General features: G+C 35.8%; 1 protein-coding gene and 1 long non-coding RNA gene across 4 annotated transcripts in view; one reads left to right on the forward strand and one right to left on the reverse strand.

The window, feature by feature from the left end:
* Positions 1-3,201: 3,201 nt before the first annotated feature.
* Ttc14 (tetratricopeptide repeat domain 14) lies at positions 3,202-12,279 on the reverse strand. 3 transcript variants are annotated; one of them, XM_015494233.2, is made up of 12 exons: positions 11,981-12,279; positions 11,423-11,547; positions 11,103-11,302; positions 9,648-9,732; positions 9,368-9,497; positions 8,575-8,730; positions 8,087-8,158; positions 7,620-7,739; positions 7,399-7,521; positions 6,369-6,486; positions 5,315-5,424; positions 3,202-4,527 (listed from the first exon to the last, which is right to left on the reverse strand). In XM_015494233.2, the coding sequence occupies exons 1-12, from the start codon at positions 12,139-12,141 to the stop codon at positions 3,615-3,617; spliced, it is 2,313 nt and encodes a 770-aa protein (XP_015349719.1). In that variant the 5' UTR covers positions 12,142-12,279; the 3' UTR covers positions 3,202-3,614. The 3 variants fall into 3 exon arrangements, 2 of the variants coding, with proteins under 2 accessions (XP_015349719.1, XP_048670185.1); XM_048814228.1 differs by lacking the exon at positions 11,981-12,279 and adding an exon at positions 11,821-11,965; XR_007351638.1 differs by lacking the exon at positions 3,202-4,527 and having other exon boundaries at positions 5,369-5,424; positions 5,860-6,486.
* A 22-nt stretch (positions 12,280-12,301) lies between these two features.
* The window catches only part of LOC125620052, a 121,484-nt gene continuing 113,453 nt past the window's right edge, over positions 12,302-20,332 (forward strand). Inside the window, exon 1 of the long non-coding RNA XR_007351639.1 lies at positions 12,302-12,412. This is a non-coding gene — a long non-coding RNA (uncharacterized LOC125620052). The remainder of the gene's footprint in view (positions 12,413-20,332) is intronic.

Raw genomic sequence — 20,332 nt, forward strand, 5'->3', positions numbered from 1 at the left:
CTGAGAAAAAAGTGTGTTCAGTTATTGATGGATGAAATATTTGGTATAATTCCATTAATAGTCTACTTTAATATTTTTTAGCTTTAAAATTGTTAGTTTTTCATCCACTGTGGGATCAATGGAGTCTGTTAAGGCATTCTGGGTTATTTGGGATGATTTGTTCCCTTACTTTTTCCCATTGTTTGCATGTCTACCCATCTATATGAATGGATTTGAAGCAGCAGAGTTTCTACCCTATGAACTTATAGTATACCTGTTGGTTTCTAGCACCTTACAGATTAGGGGAAGCCAAATAGCAGCAACCACCTATGTAAACAATATATGGCAATAAAGTACCTGGTTTCTATCATATCAACAATGTTAATTGGCACAATAAACAGAATGGCTAGGATCAGCAATTTCCATCAGTAGGAACAGTAAGTGATCATGTTATTATGTTTGATGTAAAATCCAAAGTAGATATTTGACTTCCATAGTATTATTACTACAGCATTAGTGATAGGGTCTGGTGTTATGTAAACCAACTAGTGCTAAGAGATATTTAGAATTAAGAGGAAAAATGAAGAGATAGGTGGATAGAAAAGGGTCTACAATTTCTGATTCTTCAGGTGAATGTGGAAATGCGAAAGCAACATAGGGTGTGATAATTATGAGGGCAGATTTAAAAAAAAAGAATAAAAAATTAAGAGTGAAGAAGAGAAAAATGGAATTAGGCTTTTAGCAAGATAAAAGAAAAAGAAACAAGAATAGAAAAGAAACCAATACAAAATCAAACTATAATAATAAAAAACGTAATCCTTAAGACAGAGTAAGCCTTCAAAAAATGCTAGAAATGAGAAAAACAGATACAAATGTGTATATCCATGAATCATTCAGCACACAAGAAAAAAAGAATAGAATCTTGATGAAAAATAAAAAAGGTTCTTTCCATTGCTGTTGACCAAATATCAGTGGGAATGTTTGCTGTCTGTGCCCAACTGTCTTTTTTCCATTTCTTCTTGAGGTATGTACCAGGTGCAAGAGTAAGGGCTGCAGTTTGTCATCTCCTTTCTTTTTATTGTGTTGCTCACCAAGATCTAAAATTTCTGCTTCCCTTCTGGGTGTTAAGATGAAGTTTGGGATGGAAAATACTGTCAGCTTGCTCCAGAGTGAAGTCATTGGGAGATTTCTTGAGATGAGGACCTGTAGATGGAGCTCTCAGGAACATGGCTTAGGTCTGGTGAGACCCCAGGTGCTATATTACATGGCTAGTTGTCATGAAGGTATTAAATCAATGCACTTTTAGAGTGCATCAGCTATCAAACTGTACTGGGAGACTGTACTCCAGGAGTCTACCCAGGCATCCACTCATAAGACAGGGAGCCAGTCCCTTGTCACTTCTGTTGCTCACAGCTACTGTCCTTCATGGCCTCCCACGGCCTGTCTCACATGCCATCAATTCAGGTTACTGACCCACTGCAGCTAGTCCTGCGTCCTTACTAGCCTCCTGGGGTTGGTCTCGAGTGCCCACACCCTTGCCTGTTCAGATTCCTGACCCAAGGTAGCTGGTCCTGCAAGCCACAGGACTGAAGTGGGGAGGGAACTGGATTCTTCCCAATTTGTATTCCTGGGAGCTAAATACTCTCTGTGCCTAATTTTCTCCAGATTTTGGTAGGCTTAATCTAGGTTATGTAGCTCGTGTCCCCCTTGACTGTGTATGGGAGCCAGCCCAGTTTTCCTGGATCCAATGCTGGCCAACAGTGTAGTTGGTAGGCTCAAGAAGGCTTCTACCCTGGTTCTCTGTGGACAACTGATAAACAGAGCATCATTTGTGTACCAATTAACTGTGCCCAATAGCTTCCTGATTGACCCAGGGCAGGCTGCCCCTCAGATCTCAGGATTTTCCATGCTAGAAGTGTCCACTGCATTTCTTGATTTTTTGTCCTTGTGTGCTAGTTCCACTGCTTCCATCAGCAGCCCAGCTCTTATTTTTGTTCATTTTCCTTACTTAATATACCTAATTTCTAAGTCTCTAAGGTATTTTGGCTATCTAGTATTGAGTTTTAATAAAATCTCTTTCACACATCTCACAGAAAAGCAGTATTCCTGCTGCTTGACTACCAGGTTGCCAAGCTATGAAAAATGCTGTTTCCCTCTGGTCTCCCATCTTATTCTCTGTCTAGCCTATTTCTAACGCCGTAACTACCTCTTTTAACCAGTTTCTTATTCCTGTTCCACTACAAAATGAATTTGTTAGATTTTTATCACTAGGATTTGAAGGACACAAATAGTATACACCAATATTAAAACTTTATAATTTTGTGGCAAGCACTGCAACACAGAATAAGAAATGAGTCACTTCTTTGATCATTTTCTCACTCAAGCCTTTGCAGGAGATACCCATCTATACTCATCCTGTACCATCTTCAGCAGCAGGATTAAAAGCCCAATGCTGTTCACAGCTTATAGAGTCCTAATTTTTCTAAATATATCAGAAGCCCAGCACATGATTCCTATCTGTATCTCCCAGAGTATAAAATTTTCAATAATTCTGGGAATCTTTAAAATCCAAGTGCCTTCCTTCTTGAGCTCCAGCTGCTGAAATTTATTTTGAGTAAAATCAGGCTCTGGTTGAGACATCAAGTCATTTATTCAGTTCCTAAGATGGCAATATTGGAGAGGTGGTAAGTAGAAAATGGCAGATTAGCTCAAAACTTTAAAAACATGCCTAGAGACTTCCCAACTGAACCTCTGCATTTTTTCCTCCAGAAGAAAACCAGATTTAGTATGCTTCTCTGCTATTTTTGCTAAAAGGATTACTTTCTATTTTATCTACTCTTGCCTAGAACATAGTTTCTGAGGGTCTTGCCAATATTTAAAGTCAAAAAATTTCACAGGGCCATAATGGTACCAATAAGTAAATAAGAAATAAGCAAAACAGGCTTCTAATCATCTAATATGTTCTTATTCCTAAAGGATTTGTTAAGCTCAGTAGAAGCCACTGGAGGTGGCTCAGTGGTAGAAGGCTTGCCTAGCATGGGGATCCTGGGTATGATTCCCAGCACCACACCCACACATACACAAAAATTTAAAAAATTAAATCAGGATCTAATTTACAGGAAAATTTGGACATAATCTACCAGTCTAAAATAAAATTATGCACAAAAGTAATACATGTTAGATATAAAAAATAGCACTCAAAAATCATCCAAACACACGATCTTTCAAAAGTTGAGGGCTTTTAATTGAATAGAATATACAATTTTTGATGAAAGTGATCCAAGCGTTCAATGCATGAATTTAATTTACTTGCATACGGCAAGGTAGGTGAGCCACAGAATTCTCACACACCATAATATAACAAAGAAACAATGCTGTCAGAGAATTATCTTCAAGTGAAGAAGTTTAAATAGAATAAGAAATACACTATACATAAACATACCCACAAAAAGCCTAAAACTCAGGTTGTGACAATGGGACCTACAACTGAAACAAATAAAATTTGAGAAAAGGGATTCAGTAATCTTTACAAATAATCTTAAGAGCAGACATTTCTGCATCAGATTGTTAATGACTAAAACACTCCAAAACTTTCAACAGCATTTTAGTGTAACCATGCAGATTTCCATGAAATATTAATTTTTTTGTTTATTTCCTTTTTCTTTCTCAAACTCAGCTATCTGATTAAATATATTGAGTAAATTTTGAGGTAAATTTTTTTTAACTCTGCTTTCTGATTGCTCTTTGCTATTTAGTCCATCTTCTTCTGGAATCTCTGTTTTGTTATCTTCCTCAGAATTGTCCTCTCTTTCATATTCTTGATTTGTATTTACCCGGTATCTTTGCTCATGTCTACTGAAATCACGTGATCCAGAATAAGTGTATTTTTTGTGTTTTTCAACTGACTTCCAAGAGTAGTCTGAACTTGCTGGTGAAGTGGAATACCTCACGGAACCTGGCTCCCACCTTCTATAGTGCTCTTTTCTTCCCTCTATGTCTCTTTCAAATCTCCTGTGACCATACATTTTTATCTTGTCCTCTGAATTCCTATAGAAGGAATCTGAGGAATTTCTTCTACTGGAAAAATGTCTTTCTGATTTATATGGCTTTTCAGTTTTGCTACTACTTGCCTGGGTTTTATAGCTATTGTAAAAATCTCTTGGATCTTCAGACCTACCTCCAAAATCATCTGGTATTTCAGCTGAAGAGGAAGAAAGAGGGCATTTATCTTTCTCTTTTACCTGTGTCTTTTGATATTGAAACCTGTCTTGCTTTTCCAGTAGTTTTTCCACTTCTTGTTTTTGGTTAAGAAAAGATGCAGAAGTATTACTTGGAACTGGATAGCACTCCTCTTTCCTATTCTGATCTATCTGACTTGAGGATGCCCTAGATGAATGCCTTTTGGAACTGCGAGAAGACTCTGACCGGTTCCTCTTTCGTTTCTTATGCCTTCTGTGATCAGAAGAAGAGGAGGATGAGGAAGAAACTGATTCATCAGCAGAAGAAACACTTGAAGAGGAGGATGATTTTCTTCTTTTCTTCTTTAGCCTAAAAAAAAGCCAGTTCACTCATCAGATAATGTTAAATACAAAACTGTTATTAAATTATCCATAGTTATTTTAATCCTATTGTTTCACTTACAGATTTCCTATAAGCTATAGCTCAGATAAATGATGTAACAATAATCTGTAACTATGAGGTCCAATTTTTATCATCAATCATATGACTTCTGGGAAAAATATCTATGTGGACAGGTGTCACTGTAAGCAGGTCAATTCTGAAGGATACAGTGACATTTTCAATACTACCTTAAAAACTAAAACTATATTAACACACAGGGAGAAAACTGAAGTTTTATATCTGACCCTCTCTAGTTTCATAGTTTCTCCACCTTAGCACAACTAACATTTTGGACCAAATAGCTCTTTGTGAGGGTGTAGGTCCTGTGTATTGCAGGATGTTGAACAGAATCCTTGACCTCTGTCCACCAGATGCTAGTAGCATACCACCACTTATAACAACCAAATATCTTCAAACACTGACAAAGGTCTTTTGGGGAACAAAACCATCCCTAGATAAGAACCTGCTCTTCTAAAACATTTCTTCATGACAGAAAATTAAAATAACTTATTCTATATATTTTAATTCTAAGATTAATTTTGTTTTTTTGCATAATCTTTTATAGGAAAACAAGTTGAACACATACTTGTTAAGAATTCTTAAGACATTATCATTTGAAATACTTTTTTTTTTTACTTACTTTACCTCCTTATGGCACTTTGGGCTCAACTCAGTAGTTGCTTTAAGTTAAAAAATATTGAATATTTTAGTTTACCTTTTCTCCTCTTTTAAGAGCTTACGCAACTTTTCTGCACTTGTTTCTATTTTCTTTGTTTTCTGCTTTTCTTCCTTTTCAGCTTGTTTTTCTCTTAATTCCAAAGATTTCTTTTAGAACCCAGATATCGGAAAAAACCACACGTTAAAAATAGCAGAATATACAAAATAATATTCAAAAGACCACCCCCAACCAGAAACCCAATTTATTTTAATCAAATCACCATATTGCCAGCATTAAACAAGTATTTGATTTTTAACATAAAAAAATTAATCACATAGATGTTTGGCATTAATCATTGGAATGGCCAGAACAGTATTGAGGACCATATTGCAGTTGGTATCCCATGAAAAAAGGGGAAGCCATTGCAGTGGTACCAATGACCCAGAGTGCAAGAAAGGGGGAAAAAAAAAGCATGTGAAAAAAAAGAATTTTTTAAAAGTTGAAAAATTTAAATAAGATATAAATTTTAAAGGTCAGATGCAAATACACATATTCCATTAATGTGAATTGAAGGGAGGAAATCACCACGTTCAAATACAAACCATTTTAAAAATAGCACAGCCCAGTTGGATGCATGATTACATAAGATATCATTTTCCAGTTTGTGGATGGGGATGAGCAGCACCAGATGTCACAGACACAGCAGCAATGGTCCAATTCAGAAGAAAATGCATGAGAAAACATCATCATCAGTATTACAGGAAAAGGCAGATGAAAATATGTCTCAAAAAGATTTTTATAATTAGCTCAATTATCCAGTAGCAACACTGATAATTTCATATTTACCAGGTAAGCCCATAGATAGTTTTCATACCTTTATACTGAATTTAGGCAAAAGGAATTTTCTTACAGGGCTATTTTTGCTTTTGAATATAAACAAACAAAAAGAGGAATAGGCACTATGAAGCAATGCCAAACCTAATCATGATAGCTAAACCTAAAAAGGAACTTCATAATGTTCCACTAGGTAATTAGAAGTTTTTCCTAGAACATTATATTTTGGTATTACTTTTAAATATCTCTAGGTTTCTAAGAGGAAATAAAGAATCACCTGCATATATTTATGAAGTTTCTGCAAAGCATCCTCTGCATCTTTAAAAGTCTCATCCAAAGCCAAAGCTTTCTTATAGTAACTTTCAGCATTTAAAAACTTTTCTTCTTCTTCTAGCCTAAAAGGAAGATTTAGCATTTTTATACAAACAATAAAAGCACCCAAATACACATATAGGTCAGAGGCTTATGTGATGGAACTTATTAGGGAAAAGTCATGTTTACCAAATTATTTTCCAAAAACCATACCTAAACTATGTTTCTCACTGTAATTTACTTGATAAAAAAGACTCCATAAAACAAATGAAAACCTATTATTAGTAACTAACAATATTGGCACATTTATTGTAGAAATACAGAAAGAAACATGATAAACTGATGTCTGCAAATTTAGTGTGATCTCAAGCTTTAACATAAAATTATATAGGCTTTTCCTAGTAGTTTATAAAAAATTTTCCTTTCTATAAAAATTTTTTCCCCAGAAAATCCACTGTTAACTTTAGGAATACCAATACACACACACACACACATAATTTTTTTTCCTCAAATATTTTTTAGTTGGTGAGGGACCTTTATTTCATTTATATTTATGTGGTGCTGAGAATCGAACCCAGTGCCTCACACATGCTAGGCAAGTGCTCTTCCATTGAGCTACAACCCCAGCCCCTTAATATATATTTTTGATGTTATATTATTAGAATGATAAAATCAGAAAGTAAATTCTTCATTATTAGAAAACTCCTAGTATATGTCTTGAAAAAAAATAATACTCTGGTACTTTTCCATCTATATTTTTATGAAATGAGAATATTCACAGCAATAAACTTGAGACACCAAAATATACCCAATCATAAAAACCTCGGGAATAAGGCAGGGAGGGGAAGAATTCAAAAGGACTATATTTAAAAAATATTTTCATCCAAAACTGAAATGAAAGGTGTTTTGAATTGAGTGAACTAAAGATGCTTTTTCCTTATGTAAGGTTTTAATAGTAGCTGGTTCCATATTAGATCTCTAAGTTTGACACTTACTGCCCTCCTCTTTCTACAAGTGTTTGGCAGAGGTATTTTCTTGCATTTCTGTGAGTTGGACAGTTTTCCAATGCAAGCTCAAAATCTTCTATTGCTTTGTTCAGACTTCCTTTTGTTGCATACCTAGAGATATTAAATAAGAAAAATGTAATCTTGAGCTATTTATAAATATTTTTCAGATTTATCTGTAAATATTCCTTAAAAATCCATAATTCACTTACAATGCTCCACGAGCTACCAAAGCTTCCACATTTTGCTTATCTATTTCCAGAGCTTTATTGTATTCATTCATAGCATCCACATGGCGTCCAACCTTAAAATAATCAACTCCAATCTTCACACTAAAAATCACAAACATTTCATAAAACATCTAATGTTAATAAGTTTTAAAAGCAAATGTCTTAAAATTTGCAATATACAAGAAGCACTCTGCATTCTGATATTTTCATAATAATTATGTTGATACTACAATCAATTTAATTCTGAAAGACATTAAAAATGGTGGATGAACTTAAGTCTGTTTTTTTACAATGTAAGACCAATGTGATACCTACAAAATAGGCTAATGACAAAAAAACTTTATTTTATACGTATGAACACACGCTGATCTTAATGATTTAAGAATGCCTGACTTTCCTTACTCTTTTAGACTACATAATATAAGTGTTAAAACAAAACATCTTCCTACCACTTTAAGGCCCAAGACGCAGACTGTTTCTTTCTTAATGCAGAAGCATAATCATCTTCAGAGAAATTTTTGCTATTAAAAGAAAATCAAAGTCAGACTATAAACACTTTAAAAATAACTATACTTCACTCTGCCTGACATACAGGCACTCAATATTGAATGAAACCCAAGCAAGAAATTAGTATTCCATTTACATAGCAAAATCCTTCAACTGTCAGAAATGAACATTACTGTTAAATATTATTTTTTCTTAAGCACATACAAAAAAATTTTTATAAAGTTTTTGCATCCCTCTTTACTTGGTCACATGATACACAACTAATCATCAATAAGTGTACTGTCCTGAAGCAGATGAAATCATCCAGTTCATTCAACCTGTGGCATATTTCTTTTGCTAGGCCAATGATGGTCAATATGTTCTTTATGTAACCTTTGAGTTTAGCCCATTCCCCTTACCACCTTAGAGAATAATACTGATGTTACTATACCTTTGTAGGCCTCTCATTAAAGATGGTGGATTAGATTCATCTATTCCAAGTTTTTCTAGAAGGAATTCAACTACTCCAGGATTAACAAATCCCAGAGAACTCTGCATGATATTTTCATAGGACTCCAAAGAATTACTATTTAGTTCAACACTCCTCCTTGGGGTGGGGGGGACAAAAATGCAAAAATTCAAGAATAACAATTAGCATATCCCATTTCTTTAAAGATATAATATCATAAGATAAGGTTTAAATACTAATAGCATTTTTTTGTCTTTTATGGAAGTAAGTGGCACTATTATAAGATGGTTCATTCTACCAAATTTGAAATGCTTTGAGGATCAGAAAAATAAGATGAACTCATTTTATAATAAAAAAAATTAAAAGTGAGGGGACAGGGGAAAATAATACAAGGGGGAGAAATGAATGACAGTAGAGGGGGTAGAGAGAGAAGAGGGGAGGGGAGGGGAGGGGGGATAGTAGAGGACAGGAAAGGCAGCAGAACACAACAGACACTAGTATGGCAATATGTAAATCAATGGATGTGTAACTGATGTGATTCTGCAATCTGTATACGGGGTAAAAATGGGAGTTCATAACCCACTTGAATCAAAGTGTGAAATATGATATATCAAGAATTATGTAATGTTTTGAACAACCAACAATAAAAAATTAAAAAAAAAAATAATAAGAGAAACTAAAATTCCACCATTTTCAGAAGCTTGACTTGACTAAATTTGCTATTTCAATTCAAGAAATTTGTAATGAGCACTGTTGAGACAGTATGGATAAATACCTGTAATACAAAGGAAGCTCCTCAGAAGTAATTACACCTAGTTTAATACCAGACAGGTGTGGTGGAAGAGCTGAGCTATAAAGAGATACTGCAAGCTTCTCATGGTATCTGTCGATATCCTTGATTCCAGCTTAAAAGAAAAAAAACTGATTAATAAAAAACAAACTAAAATATATATTAAATAAAACTTTCTCAACACTACCCTCATTAGACTACATTTTCAAAATTAATAAAAAATAAACAGCTCTGACTTTGTTATTAGTATGATGAACATGCTTACCTCGAATGATGTCACCAGTTTGGTAATATGATAAAGGATCCCCATGGTTACTGTGAGAAGGCACATCTCTTAATGGACAAAGAGCCTGCAATTAAAAATTCGTGAAAACACTATTCATTTCACTTTTTGTTGAGAACAGTATCTTTTCTCTTAGTTTTTAATTGTTCAGTAATAATTGACATGAACATTTAAACAACCAACATTCTACAGTCTATTTTTTAATAACGACACAGTGATAACTCAATACATGTATAAAATGTGTAATTATTACACCAAGATAATTAGCATTTCCAACTTTTTATCATTTCTTTCTAGTTGGAGCCTTCAAACTCCTCTAGTTCTTCATAAAGTATATAATAAATCGTTGTTAACTATAGGCACCCTACTATGCTTCAGCACACTAGAACTTATTCCTCTTACCTAATTATATTTTGGTACCCATTAACCAATTTCCTTCTATCCCCCCATTCCCCTCTCAGTCTCTGGTAACCACTATTCTAGCCTTTCCTTTGAGATCAACTTTTTAGTTCCACATTATAAAGGAGTTTGAACATGCTATATTTGTCTTTCTGTGTCTAACTCATTTCTTAGTAGAATATCCTCTAATTCCCTCCATGTTGCCATACATGAGTTTCATTCTTTTTTCAAGGCTGAATAATATTTTTAATTGTGTGTGTACATATCTCATTTCCTTATCTATTCATCCATTGATGGACTCATAAATTAAGCTAAAGTCTAAAATTTAAATAAGGATTTTAGTTACAAGAAATTTCCATGTCCAAACACAATAAACATTTTTAGTTCAGTTCAAAAGATAAAATCTCATGAATTGTTTTCTTTAGCTTTAGGAACCAAATACAGATTTTCATTTGACAACAATAAAACTATAATCTGCTCATAAAGAACAGGATTCCAATGAAAATGAAACTTGAATTCTTCAAAGTTCTGCTTTTCTTCCTTTCTATGTGTCTGGACAGACAGCAAATATCAAATCTTTAAAAGTGACACATTATTAATTCAAGACTATTTATCTTAGGCCTTATTATCAACAAATTTTATATTTATGTAAATTATAAATCACAGAAATTTTTTTTCTAAATTACCCACATTCAAATGTCTAATGCTAAATATAAAATAATCAAGAATATGTTCAACTAGAAGATATAATTCCAGAATACCAATGGACTTCACCATGTCCACTGATATTTCTGAGTATGTAAAAAGGAAACCCCTCCTGTAGCCAGAGTCCACAAAACCTCTAAATTCAGAAATGGAGAAAGAAGTTGTAACTCTCTCACCAGTAACTTTTATTTTTTAAGGAAAACTATTTTTATCCAATGTTTAATTTCCAAAGCAGATATTCTTAAACACAACTGGATGCAAACACATAATTTTTTGCAGAGATGTCTATCAAAAACAGAAGTAATGTAGATAGGTGAAAAGACAGCAACTTACTGTGATTTCTAAGTGGGATATATCTCTCATGATGCCACTTCCTAAACAGATCAATACCATGAAAAAACCAAATTCTCGAATAGAACTAATTCTTCCAATCACTATATCACCACGCTCAATATCACGGAAAAACAGCTCTCTCCGGTCCATACTAGGTATCTCCATGAATTGCTCTAAAGGTGGCATGACTGCATAATGATCTGAAAAAAAAAAAAAAGAAAAAAAAATTTAACATCACTAACAATAGTTTTGACTTGTTTTATCTGAAGGACTGTTAAATCAAACCTCCTATGTTAGAAAGGTTTGGAGACTAAACTGACCTTCATTGTCTTCATTAACTTCAGAAGTTGCAGGTGCATCCGATTTCCAGGAAAGTGCAAAAAGCAGATCTGCTTTTTTGGAGATGAATTTTTGTATTTCAATGTTGTCAACTCTTTTCTCTTTTCTTAAAAGAAACAAAAACTTATGAAAACTTGTTTATTTGCAAAGCCGTTTCATGTCTAAACTTCTGATTATGAAAAACCCACTCCGTACAGCCCAGGAAAGTTTTAACCAGGCACTCCCTCATCCGACAACTTGGAAGCGGAGGGCGGGAAAACCTAGAACGTGGCGCCTCCAGCTTCAGATAGGAAAGCCCAAGAGATTTTAACTAAGGAATCCGTGGCTCGATCTAGCAGTACCAGAAAAGTTCAGCTCGAAATCCTCCTTGCACACAAACCTGGTGCGCCAACCTTCTTTCACTCAGCACTCTGCACCAGCTAGCCAGTCTCACGTGCCACCGCTCCGCTTCTTTTAGGTGCAGCCCGGGGCTGCGGGAGCGGAGCCCGAGTGGAAGGCGTCCCCACCCCGGTCTCACAGCCGCGCAGCAGCACCATTACCTGCCCTGTAAGTGCTGCTGGGGCGGCGGGCCGCGGGCGGGCTCGGATGCCGACCCTAGGAGGCTCCGGAAGTGCGGATTGTCCTGCTGTTCGTTCCGCAGTAGGGAGAGCAACGACGACCCGTGGCAATTCAGCGACTGACGTAGAAGATCCCGGTCCATGGCGAGAGGCTGCGGAGTCCGACAGCCGGTGGGCTGCTAGGACCCAGCTCCGTGTCTACTGCTTGAGCCCGTGATCCCGGAGGCTGAGGCAGCAGCCTAGCAGCCGCCGGAAACACACACTTACTTGCTCACCTCCCGGAAGTGTTCCCGAGGCGCCCCCGGTGGCCGCGCGGCGGAGCTCTACCTCGTTCTCGCGAAACCGAGCGAGATTACGGAAGCCGGAAGGAGAGCGCTAAGCGTATTCTGTGTTGAGGACTGAGTGGGCTTTCAGGTAGACTGCTTTAAAAAATTGACGTGGTGAAATAGCCCGATCTCTAATCTAGGGTGAATAATTCATTTTCATGAGGCGGTGCAAAATGCCAGTACCTGAGTGAGAACATAAATCAATATCTGTGTGGGGGACATAATCACATTAAAACTGCCCTGGAAATGTTACCTGGAAGACTAAAGTGCAGAAGAAAGGAAGGGAGCTAATATTTTTTAAGCAACTGAAGTTGTGTTTACTATTCTTACTCCATTTACTGTTAGCGATTTTAGAGTTACAAAAGACATATGCATATGCCATTCTAGTGTTATAGCTTTACCCTAGTAGAGGATAAGCAGGATTCATTAAGGGTGATACTTACCGGATGCCTATTGTATATAGAGTAGTAACAAGAGAAATTAACTATAAGCAGGTGTACTTGAAACTCAGTTGGAGATTTTCTAACTTTGGTTAATATTGGTCTTAAGTGGAGGTAGCTACATTAGGTGTCAAGGAGAGACTTCTTCTTAACTCCCACATATACAGGCATATTTGAATTCACTTTCTGTTGGGGCATGTAAGGTGTTGATTTTGAAGGGGACGGAACACTGGATCTTTAATAGGATTGGAAGGAATGAGGAGAGTAAGTGAAGGGACTAGTTTTGCTTCTCATTTTGGAGAAAGTAGTCTTGCTTATGTTGCTTCTCAAGGTGAGCACTGAAAGAAAATGCTTTTTTTTTCACTGCTTTCTTAAAAAAAAAAACTTTAAAAAATATTTTTTCTAAGAAACTTCCAGATTAAGCAATATGAATAATTAAGCAAAGGGGGGAGAGGGAACAGTTGAGGTGAAGAAAATGGGTAAGGCTGGCCGGGCAAAACACATCTCTGATGTCTTACTTTAGGCTGATTTTTAATGTGATGTCAAATTTCATCTTTAAATAAACACATATGTACATCCTTTAATAAACACTCTAGACCCTGGAAATATAAAGATGAAGAAAACACTTCTGGGATGAAATTATGTCATTTGCCAAAAAAAAAAAAAAAAAAAAAAAAAAAAGGATGGAACTTGAGAACTTTATATTAAGTGAAATAAGCCAAATTCACAAAGTCAAAGATCAACAGTTTGCTCTCACATGTGGAAGCTAGGAAGTAAAAAGCAAAAGAAAAGTGGTGGGAACCTCACGAAAATCTAAGGGAGATCAGTGGAGAAAAAGTACCGGGGGGAGAGAGGAGGGGAGAGAAACACGAATTACTAGAGAATGACACTGGTCAAATTATATTGTGTGCATGTATGAATATGCAACAATGAATCTGACCATTATGTACAATTATAATGCACCAATAAAAAATTTGAAAAAAAAACCACTTCTGTTTCTTGAGTGGCTCACAGTTCATTGATGGAATAGACATAAGAAGGAAGAAATTTGGCACAGTGAAAAGTTCTATTGTGTGAACACATACTATAGTGTCTGTTAGGTCTCTCTTCTCCGGGAAGTGAGGTAACAGAAGTTGCTGTGGATAAGAGGGAGAGGGGAAGGCAAGTATGTGTGGTCCAGGCAGAGGGACCAATATCATTAAAGATAAGAGGTATGAAAAAGCAAGATGCATTCTGGAGATCACACGTGTGATTGAGGTAGGTAGGGACATTTTAGTTTATGGACATTTTCATTACATAAGTGTGTCATTTGAGGAGGGGTACAGATGTTGATAAAACCTCCTTTTTCGTCTGTGTGCACATACACACCCAGTTTAAAATAATAATTTATTTAGCAAAGAACACAAATTAGGTTAAGTAAGGTAGTCACATTAAATAGGGGCAGAAGCAGCATATCTCAGTATAGCTTTTCTTGGATCTTCCAGGTTTCCCAAAATAATATGCACAGCTGCTAGCTTATCTGCAAAAGATAAGGTCTTTTTTTAAATCTCAGGAACTTTCATATTACCATTTGTAAAGGACATACAAATAATCTATTCATTTATAAGGACTGTCTGTTGACAATTTTTTTTCTTTTCTTGTTCTTGATCCTGATGCAAACAATTTCAATAAGACCTCATTCTCATCTGGGGTTAAGGATGAGATGAATGTGTCAGGGAAGGCCGATAGGAAGTAAGACCCCAGGGGGTCTATTATGTTATGTCTTCTTTTCACTTCTGAGCATCTTTTTATGGCTCGCTCTCTCTTTTTTTTTTAAATAGGCTTTTTTTTTTCTTAGAACATTTTAAGTTCATAGCAAAAAGGAGTAAAAGGTACAGAAATTTCCCATATATGTCCTATTGCTACATATACATAGCTTCCCCTATTATCAACATCCCCCACCCCCAGTGGCATATTTGTTATAGCTAATGAACCTACACTGACACATCCTATCACTCAAACTGTAGTTTACCTTAGAGTCTACTCTTGATACAGTCTATAGATTTGGACAAATGTATAATGACATGTGTTCAACATTATAATACCTTGCAGAGTGTTTTTGCTATCCTAAAAAATCATCTGGGTTCTGTCTGTCCTGACCCCAGAACTAGTGGCAACCATTGAACATTTTACAGTTTTTGTATTTTTTCTTTCTCAGAATATATAATTGTGATCATACAGTATGTAATTTTTCAGACTGAATTCTTTCACTTAATAATTTAAGTTTCTTCCATGTCCTTTCATGGCTTGATGCCTCATTTGTTTTTAGTGTTGAATAATATTTAATTGTCTGGATGTGCCATAGTTTATTTATCCATTCACCTACTGAAGGGCATCTTAGTTTCTTCTAAATTTTGGAGATTATGAATGACATTGCTATAAACATCCATGTGCAGGTTTTTATATGAACATAAGTTTTAACTTTTGGGGGATAAATACCAAGGAGTGTGATTATTGAGTCATATGTTAAGAATATGTTTAGTTTTGTGAGAAACACCAAAGCAGCTGTGCCATTTTGTATTCCCACCAACAATGAATGAGAGTTCCTGTTGCTCCACACCATCACCATTGGTGTTGTCAATGTTTAGGATTTTGATCATTCTAATTGGTGTGTAGTGGTATCTTATCTTAAGTTGCATTTCCTTGATGACATACAATGTGAAACCCCTTTTCATATGTCTATTTACCATCTGTACATCTTCTTTGGTGGGATGTCTGTAGGGTCTTTGGCCCATTTTTAAATTGGCTTGTTTGTTTTCTTATCATTGAATTTTAAGGGTTCTTTGTGTATGTCTTTTGTAAATATTTTCTTCCAGCCTGTGGCTTATCTTTTTAGTCTTTTGATGGTATCTTTTGTAGAGCAGAAATTGTTAATTTTAATGAGGTTTAGCTTATCAATCTTTGCTTTCATGGATCATGCCTTTGGTATTGTATCTAAAACATCATCACCAAAACCAAGTTTATCTTGATTTTCTCCTGTGTTATCTTTTTGGAGTTTAGTGGTTTTGTGCTTTACATTTACATCCATGATACGTTTTAAGTTAATTTTGTGAAGGGTACAAGGCCCATGTGTACATTTACTTTCCTGCAAGTGGATGTTCTGTTATTTCAGCACTATTTATTGAAAGAATACTGACTTTTCTCTGCTATATTGTTCTGCATCTTTGTCAAAAATGAGTCGACTGTACTTATGTGGGTCAATTTCTGTGCTCTCAATTCTTTGGTATCTGTTTTTCTATTCTTTCTCCAGTTCCACTGATGAACCCAGCCTAATTCCATCTTAAGATTGGGAGCCATCTCATCACAAAGTCATGAAAAGTTAATTTCTGTTTTACTATAAATTACTGCAATTTCTAAACTTGCTTGGAATGCCTGCCTGTGCCTTGAACTCACCCATGCCTGGCTTTCCTTGACCAGATAACAACCCTCTCTGAAACCTTAGTGGAGCCTAATAAATTCTGATTTTTCCCTGACCAGATAACAACTCTCTCTGAAATCTCAGCAGTGCCTCATAAATTCTGGTATTGGGACACTAAATTTACTCCCTATCTTGAAATGTTGAACCATTTAGATCATTAACCTACCATCTGCCTTTGTATTATGTTTGTCAAAATCTTGTTATCTGTAAGTTCTCAAGACACCTCCCTTTTGCAACTTTTTTTTTGCTATAAAACCATGCTCAGAGAGCTGGGGTACTGTTCTCTAGCCAAGGGTTTTTTGGGAGAGAGTCCTGGACAGAATTACAAGCTTGCTTTAATTTGATTTAAAACTGGAGTCGGTGGTCTTTTCTTTACATCATGGTTTTAACACCACATGGTCTTTTGTTCCTTTAACAGTAAGTCTCGAAGTCAAGTATTCCAACTTTGTTCTCCATCTCTCCACCCCTACTTTTTTTTTTTTTTTTGGAGGGGGAACAATCCCTTTTTGTTACTTAAGCCACATTGAGTAAATTTTTGGTTTGGAACCAAGAGTCTTAACTAATACACTAAGAAGCCACAAATTAGTAGCCTCTGCCTCTTTCACTCTGCCATTTTGAGAATGAAGAAACAAATGTGGAGAGGTTAATAAATGCTTTTGCTGTTCAAACACTAACTTTAGAATCCTGTCCATGACTGTAAATCTAATCATCTTTCTACTATGCAGTGCAAGTTTAATGAGTTAGCTGACATTGTGTTTTTTGAGGATGTAGTTTTAAATATACATGTATGGAACTTATTTTATTTCTAAATATCGGGATAATTTTAGGTGTCAACCTGTCTGTGAAGATATTTTTGAATGAGATTAGCATTTGAATCTGTGAATACAGTAAGGTAGATTGCCCTCCCCAGCATAGGTGGCCTTCATCCAATACATTAAGGACCTGCTTAGAACACAAGGCTGAGGAAGGAGGAATTTGTGGCTTTGTCTTGACTCAGTGCTTGTGCTGGGACATTTCAGTTCATCTTCTGCCTTCAAATTGAGAATTACATAATTGGCTCCTCATTCTCAGGCCTTTGGAATCAGACTGAATTGTACTACCAGCTTTCCTGGGTCTCCAACTTACAGATATCAGATCAAAGGACTTCTCAGTCTCTCTAATGCTCCATAATCATGTGAACCAATTCTTCATGATATGATATAAATGTGTATATATCCCCTATTGTTTCCCTGGAGAATCCTGGCTAATGCACACATCCATTATTATGCTAATATTCAACAGTAGCCTTTAACCTTTTTTTTCCAATAATGGGGCATTTGGTTTCTTTCCTAAGCACATGGTGCAAGATATTTAAATTATAGTTTTGCTACCATATTATGTTGCTAGCTGTGTTCTATTCAAAATTCTATTTAAAGTCACCCAAAGTGACTCAAGAAAGATTGAGATATACTAATAGAAAGTCTAGCTAATTAGCCAAAACCCATCTCTATTAGAGGAATAATTAGAATATAAGTCAATCTGACTGATAAGGATTGATACATCTTCATTCATTCCAATAGTCTTTGAAAAGATTCTAACTTCTCTTTTTCCCATCTCTTCAAGATTGGAAACATTGTCAGGCTAATCCACTTGGGGGTGCTATAAGATCATTGTGGTATCAAGTGTATATACCAAAAATTCTGACAACCAAACAAGGAATCAGAGATGAGGAGCCTGCCATACAGAGTTATTTTAGATAATTATGTCTCTATTATTTCTCCATCTTTTAGTGACTGGTAAATGTTTTGAGAATATTATTTTAATGTAAATAATTCTCAATGCCCAGAATTGATTAACTTGGGATTTTTAGTTTACTTTTTTCCCCCTAAAGGAAAGTTCACTGTTTTTAATTCCAATCTAGGCTGGTTAGTTCTGAAGAGACCCAGAGTGAACATTGTACAATTCCAGGGTGAGGGGACAGAGTGGAGGTACTTTTGCACCCTAACCCCTGTATGGTATGCATCCTAGAGGTGTGCAGTGCCTGACCATATGTAGTAGCCATCTGCAATGCTGGCCTCCCAGCATTTCTTCCATGTTTGTCTTTGTTTACAAACAAAGCTAGGATATATAAGATATTTCAGAGTAAATCCATCATGATTTGGGGGGGATGGTTGAAACACGTGTGTAATACTAACATGAAATAGGTTTGTGTGCTGATGTTCAGATAGTTATGACTGCTTATAAAGACACACTTCTTAAATTCTTAGATTCTCGTTTTGTAATAAATTTTCAGAATGCTATACAAAGAACATGGGAGGATTACAACCAAGAAAAATTGAAAGTTTAATGTAAATAGGTACTATTATTTGTCAATAATCCTGGATTGCTTTGATACCCATTTTAATGCAAATTAGCCATTTAAAAAAACATGAGAGTAATTCATTGTTAATTATGAAATAGTAATTTTTTTAAATTTTATTGATGACAGCACCAAGGGAATTTCAGGAATTAGAAATGTATTGGTTGGTTATCTTATTACCTTTCTTAATGGAATGCACAGGAAGATTCAGTATGAAGTTATATCAGGGGAAGGATTTAACTTCCGTCCTGGGTACTTTAGATATGGCATTTGATTATCTGTAGACAGAGTGATCAGCCTGTCAAATGCATTAATGCATTCATTCAGCGAATATTTGTGGAGAGTTAGGCACTGTTTCAAATGTTAGTGATGTAACAGTGGAAAAAAATATATTCTGGAGGGAGACAGATAATGAGCAATCAACATAATAAATGAGTAAATGATGTAGTAAATTAACATCCTGCAGAAAAAGAAATAACCCTAGGTAAGTGGCATTGAAAGTTCAGGGGGATAGGTGTAGTAGTTTTAATTAGAATAGTTAGGAAAGGTCTCATTGAAAAGGTGACATTTAAGCCAACACTTGAAGGAGGTGAGGCATTTGTCATTTAACTCATTTGAGAAAAAAGGCAGAGGAAACAGCCAGAACAAAGGCCATAAAGGGAAAGGCATTTGGTATATTTGAGGAACACCAGGAAGACAGGGTGGCAGGAACAGAGTGAGCATGCAGGTGTATGGTTTTGTGGCCACTGCAGGAACCTGGTTTTTACTGATAGTGGTTGGGAGTCACTTCAAGGTTTTAGGCAGAGGGGATTATGATTTTCATTTTAAAAGCATTACTTTGGTGACTTTAAGAGCTGAAATCAAGTAAATACCTATTGTTCATAAGTGGGAGGGAGTTTGATAGAAGGATAAATATCTCTTCTTATTTCTTAAGAAATATAATTTTACTTTAAAATTTACCTGTCATTGCATAGAGTGAGAACATGAAATTTTAATGGAATCAGACTAAGATGTAAGAAAGTATTACTCTGAGGTCTGTATTTATCATAGAGGAAAGAGCATCAGCCCAGGAGAATTTGGGGCAAATCATCTAATCTCCTACCCTTCTCTTGTCACTTTTAATATTAAGGGGTTAGACACAGTGAACTTTGAGATCTAACCCTCAATGCTCTGTCAGAAGATAGAAACAGTCCAAGTGATAAGACTGTGTGTCTGTCTTTAAGCCACTGTGCTTTTTCCATGAAATCAGTATGAAGTTATTTTCTTATTGTACTGCAGTGCTGGTAAGCGTGTGTTCCTACTGTGGCTGGTCCCTTTAAATGAATAAGATTCTGTTTTTCTTGTGGTTGTAGTTACAAAAGGACCAGCAACAGAAATCACAGGAAGAGATTGGCTAATCACTGTTGTAAAGTCTCAGTGTGATACTTCTATGAGGTATGAAGAGTCTGGGCACTGATATTCCATTTTTCCAGTGCAGACATTCCCTAGCTGGGGATGTAGCTCAGTGACAGAGCACTTGCCTATCATGGGTGAGGCCTTGGGTTTCATCCCCATTACAGAGTCAGGGGAACCTCAGTGTAGAACTTCAAGTCAAGCATGGCAGTCTGATATACTCTAATCCAACTAACTGAACAGTGTTGTAGAAATCACACTGATGATGTATTGATGGTTAGATATCATTGCTATGTAGATCAGGAACTCAATATTAAGTATCAATATATTCTACCATGGAAAGCCAGCTTTAGTTAGAAATTTGTTCATGAGCCTTGAATA

This window comes from Marmota marmota, unplaced genomic scaffold (genome assembly GCF_001458135.2).
Source record: "Marmota marmota marmota unplaced genomic scaffold, marMar, whole genome shotgun sequence".
Lineage (NCBI taxonomy): Eukaryota > Metazoa > Chordata > Mammalia > Rodentia > Sciuridae > Marmota > Marmota marmota.

Excerpts from the sequence above, each read along its gene's own strand:
- Ttc14 (XM_015494233.2), bottom strand. The coding sequence starts at position 12,141 with ATGGACCGGGATCTTCTACGTCAGTCGCTGAATTGCCACGGGTCGTCG. Across the intron at positions 7,740-8,086 it reads GCGTCTTGGGCCTTAAAGTG|TGTGAAGATTGGAGTTGATT; the intron begins GTAGGAAGATGT and ends TGTGATTTTTAG. Across the intron at positions 5,425-6,368 it reads AACTTCATAAATATATGCAG|AAATCTTTGGAATTAAGAGA; the intron begins GTGATTCTTTAT and ends GGGTTCTAAAAG.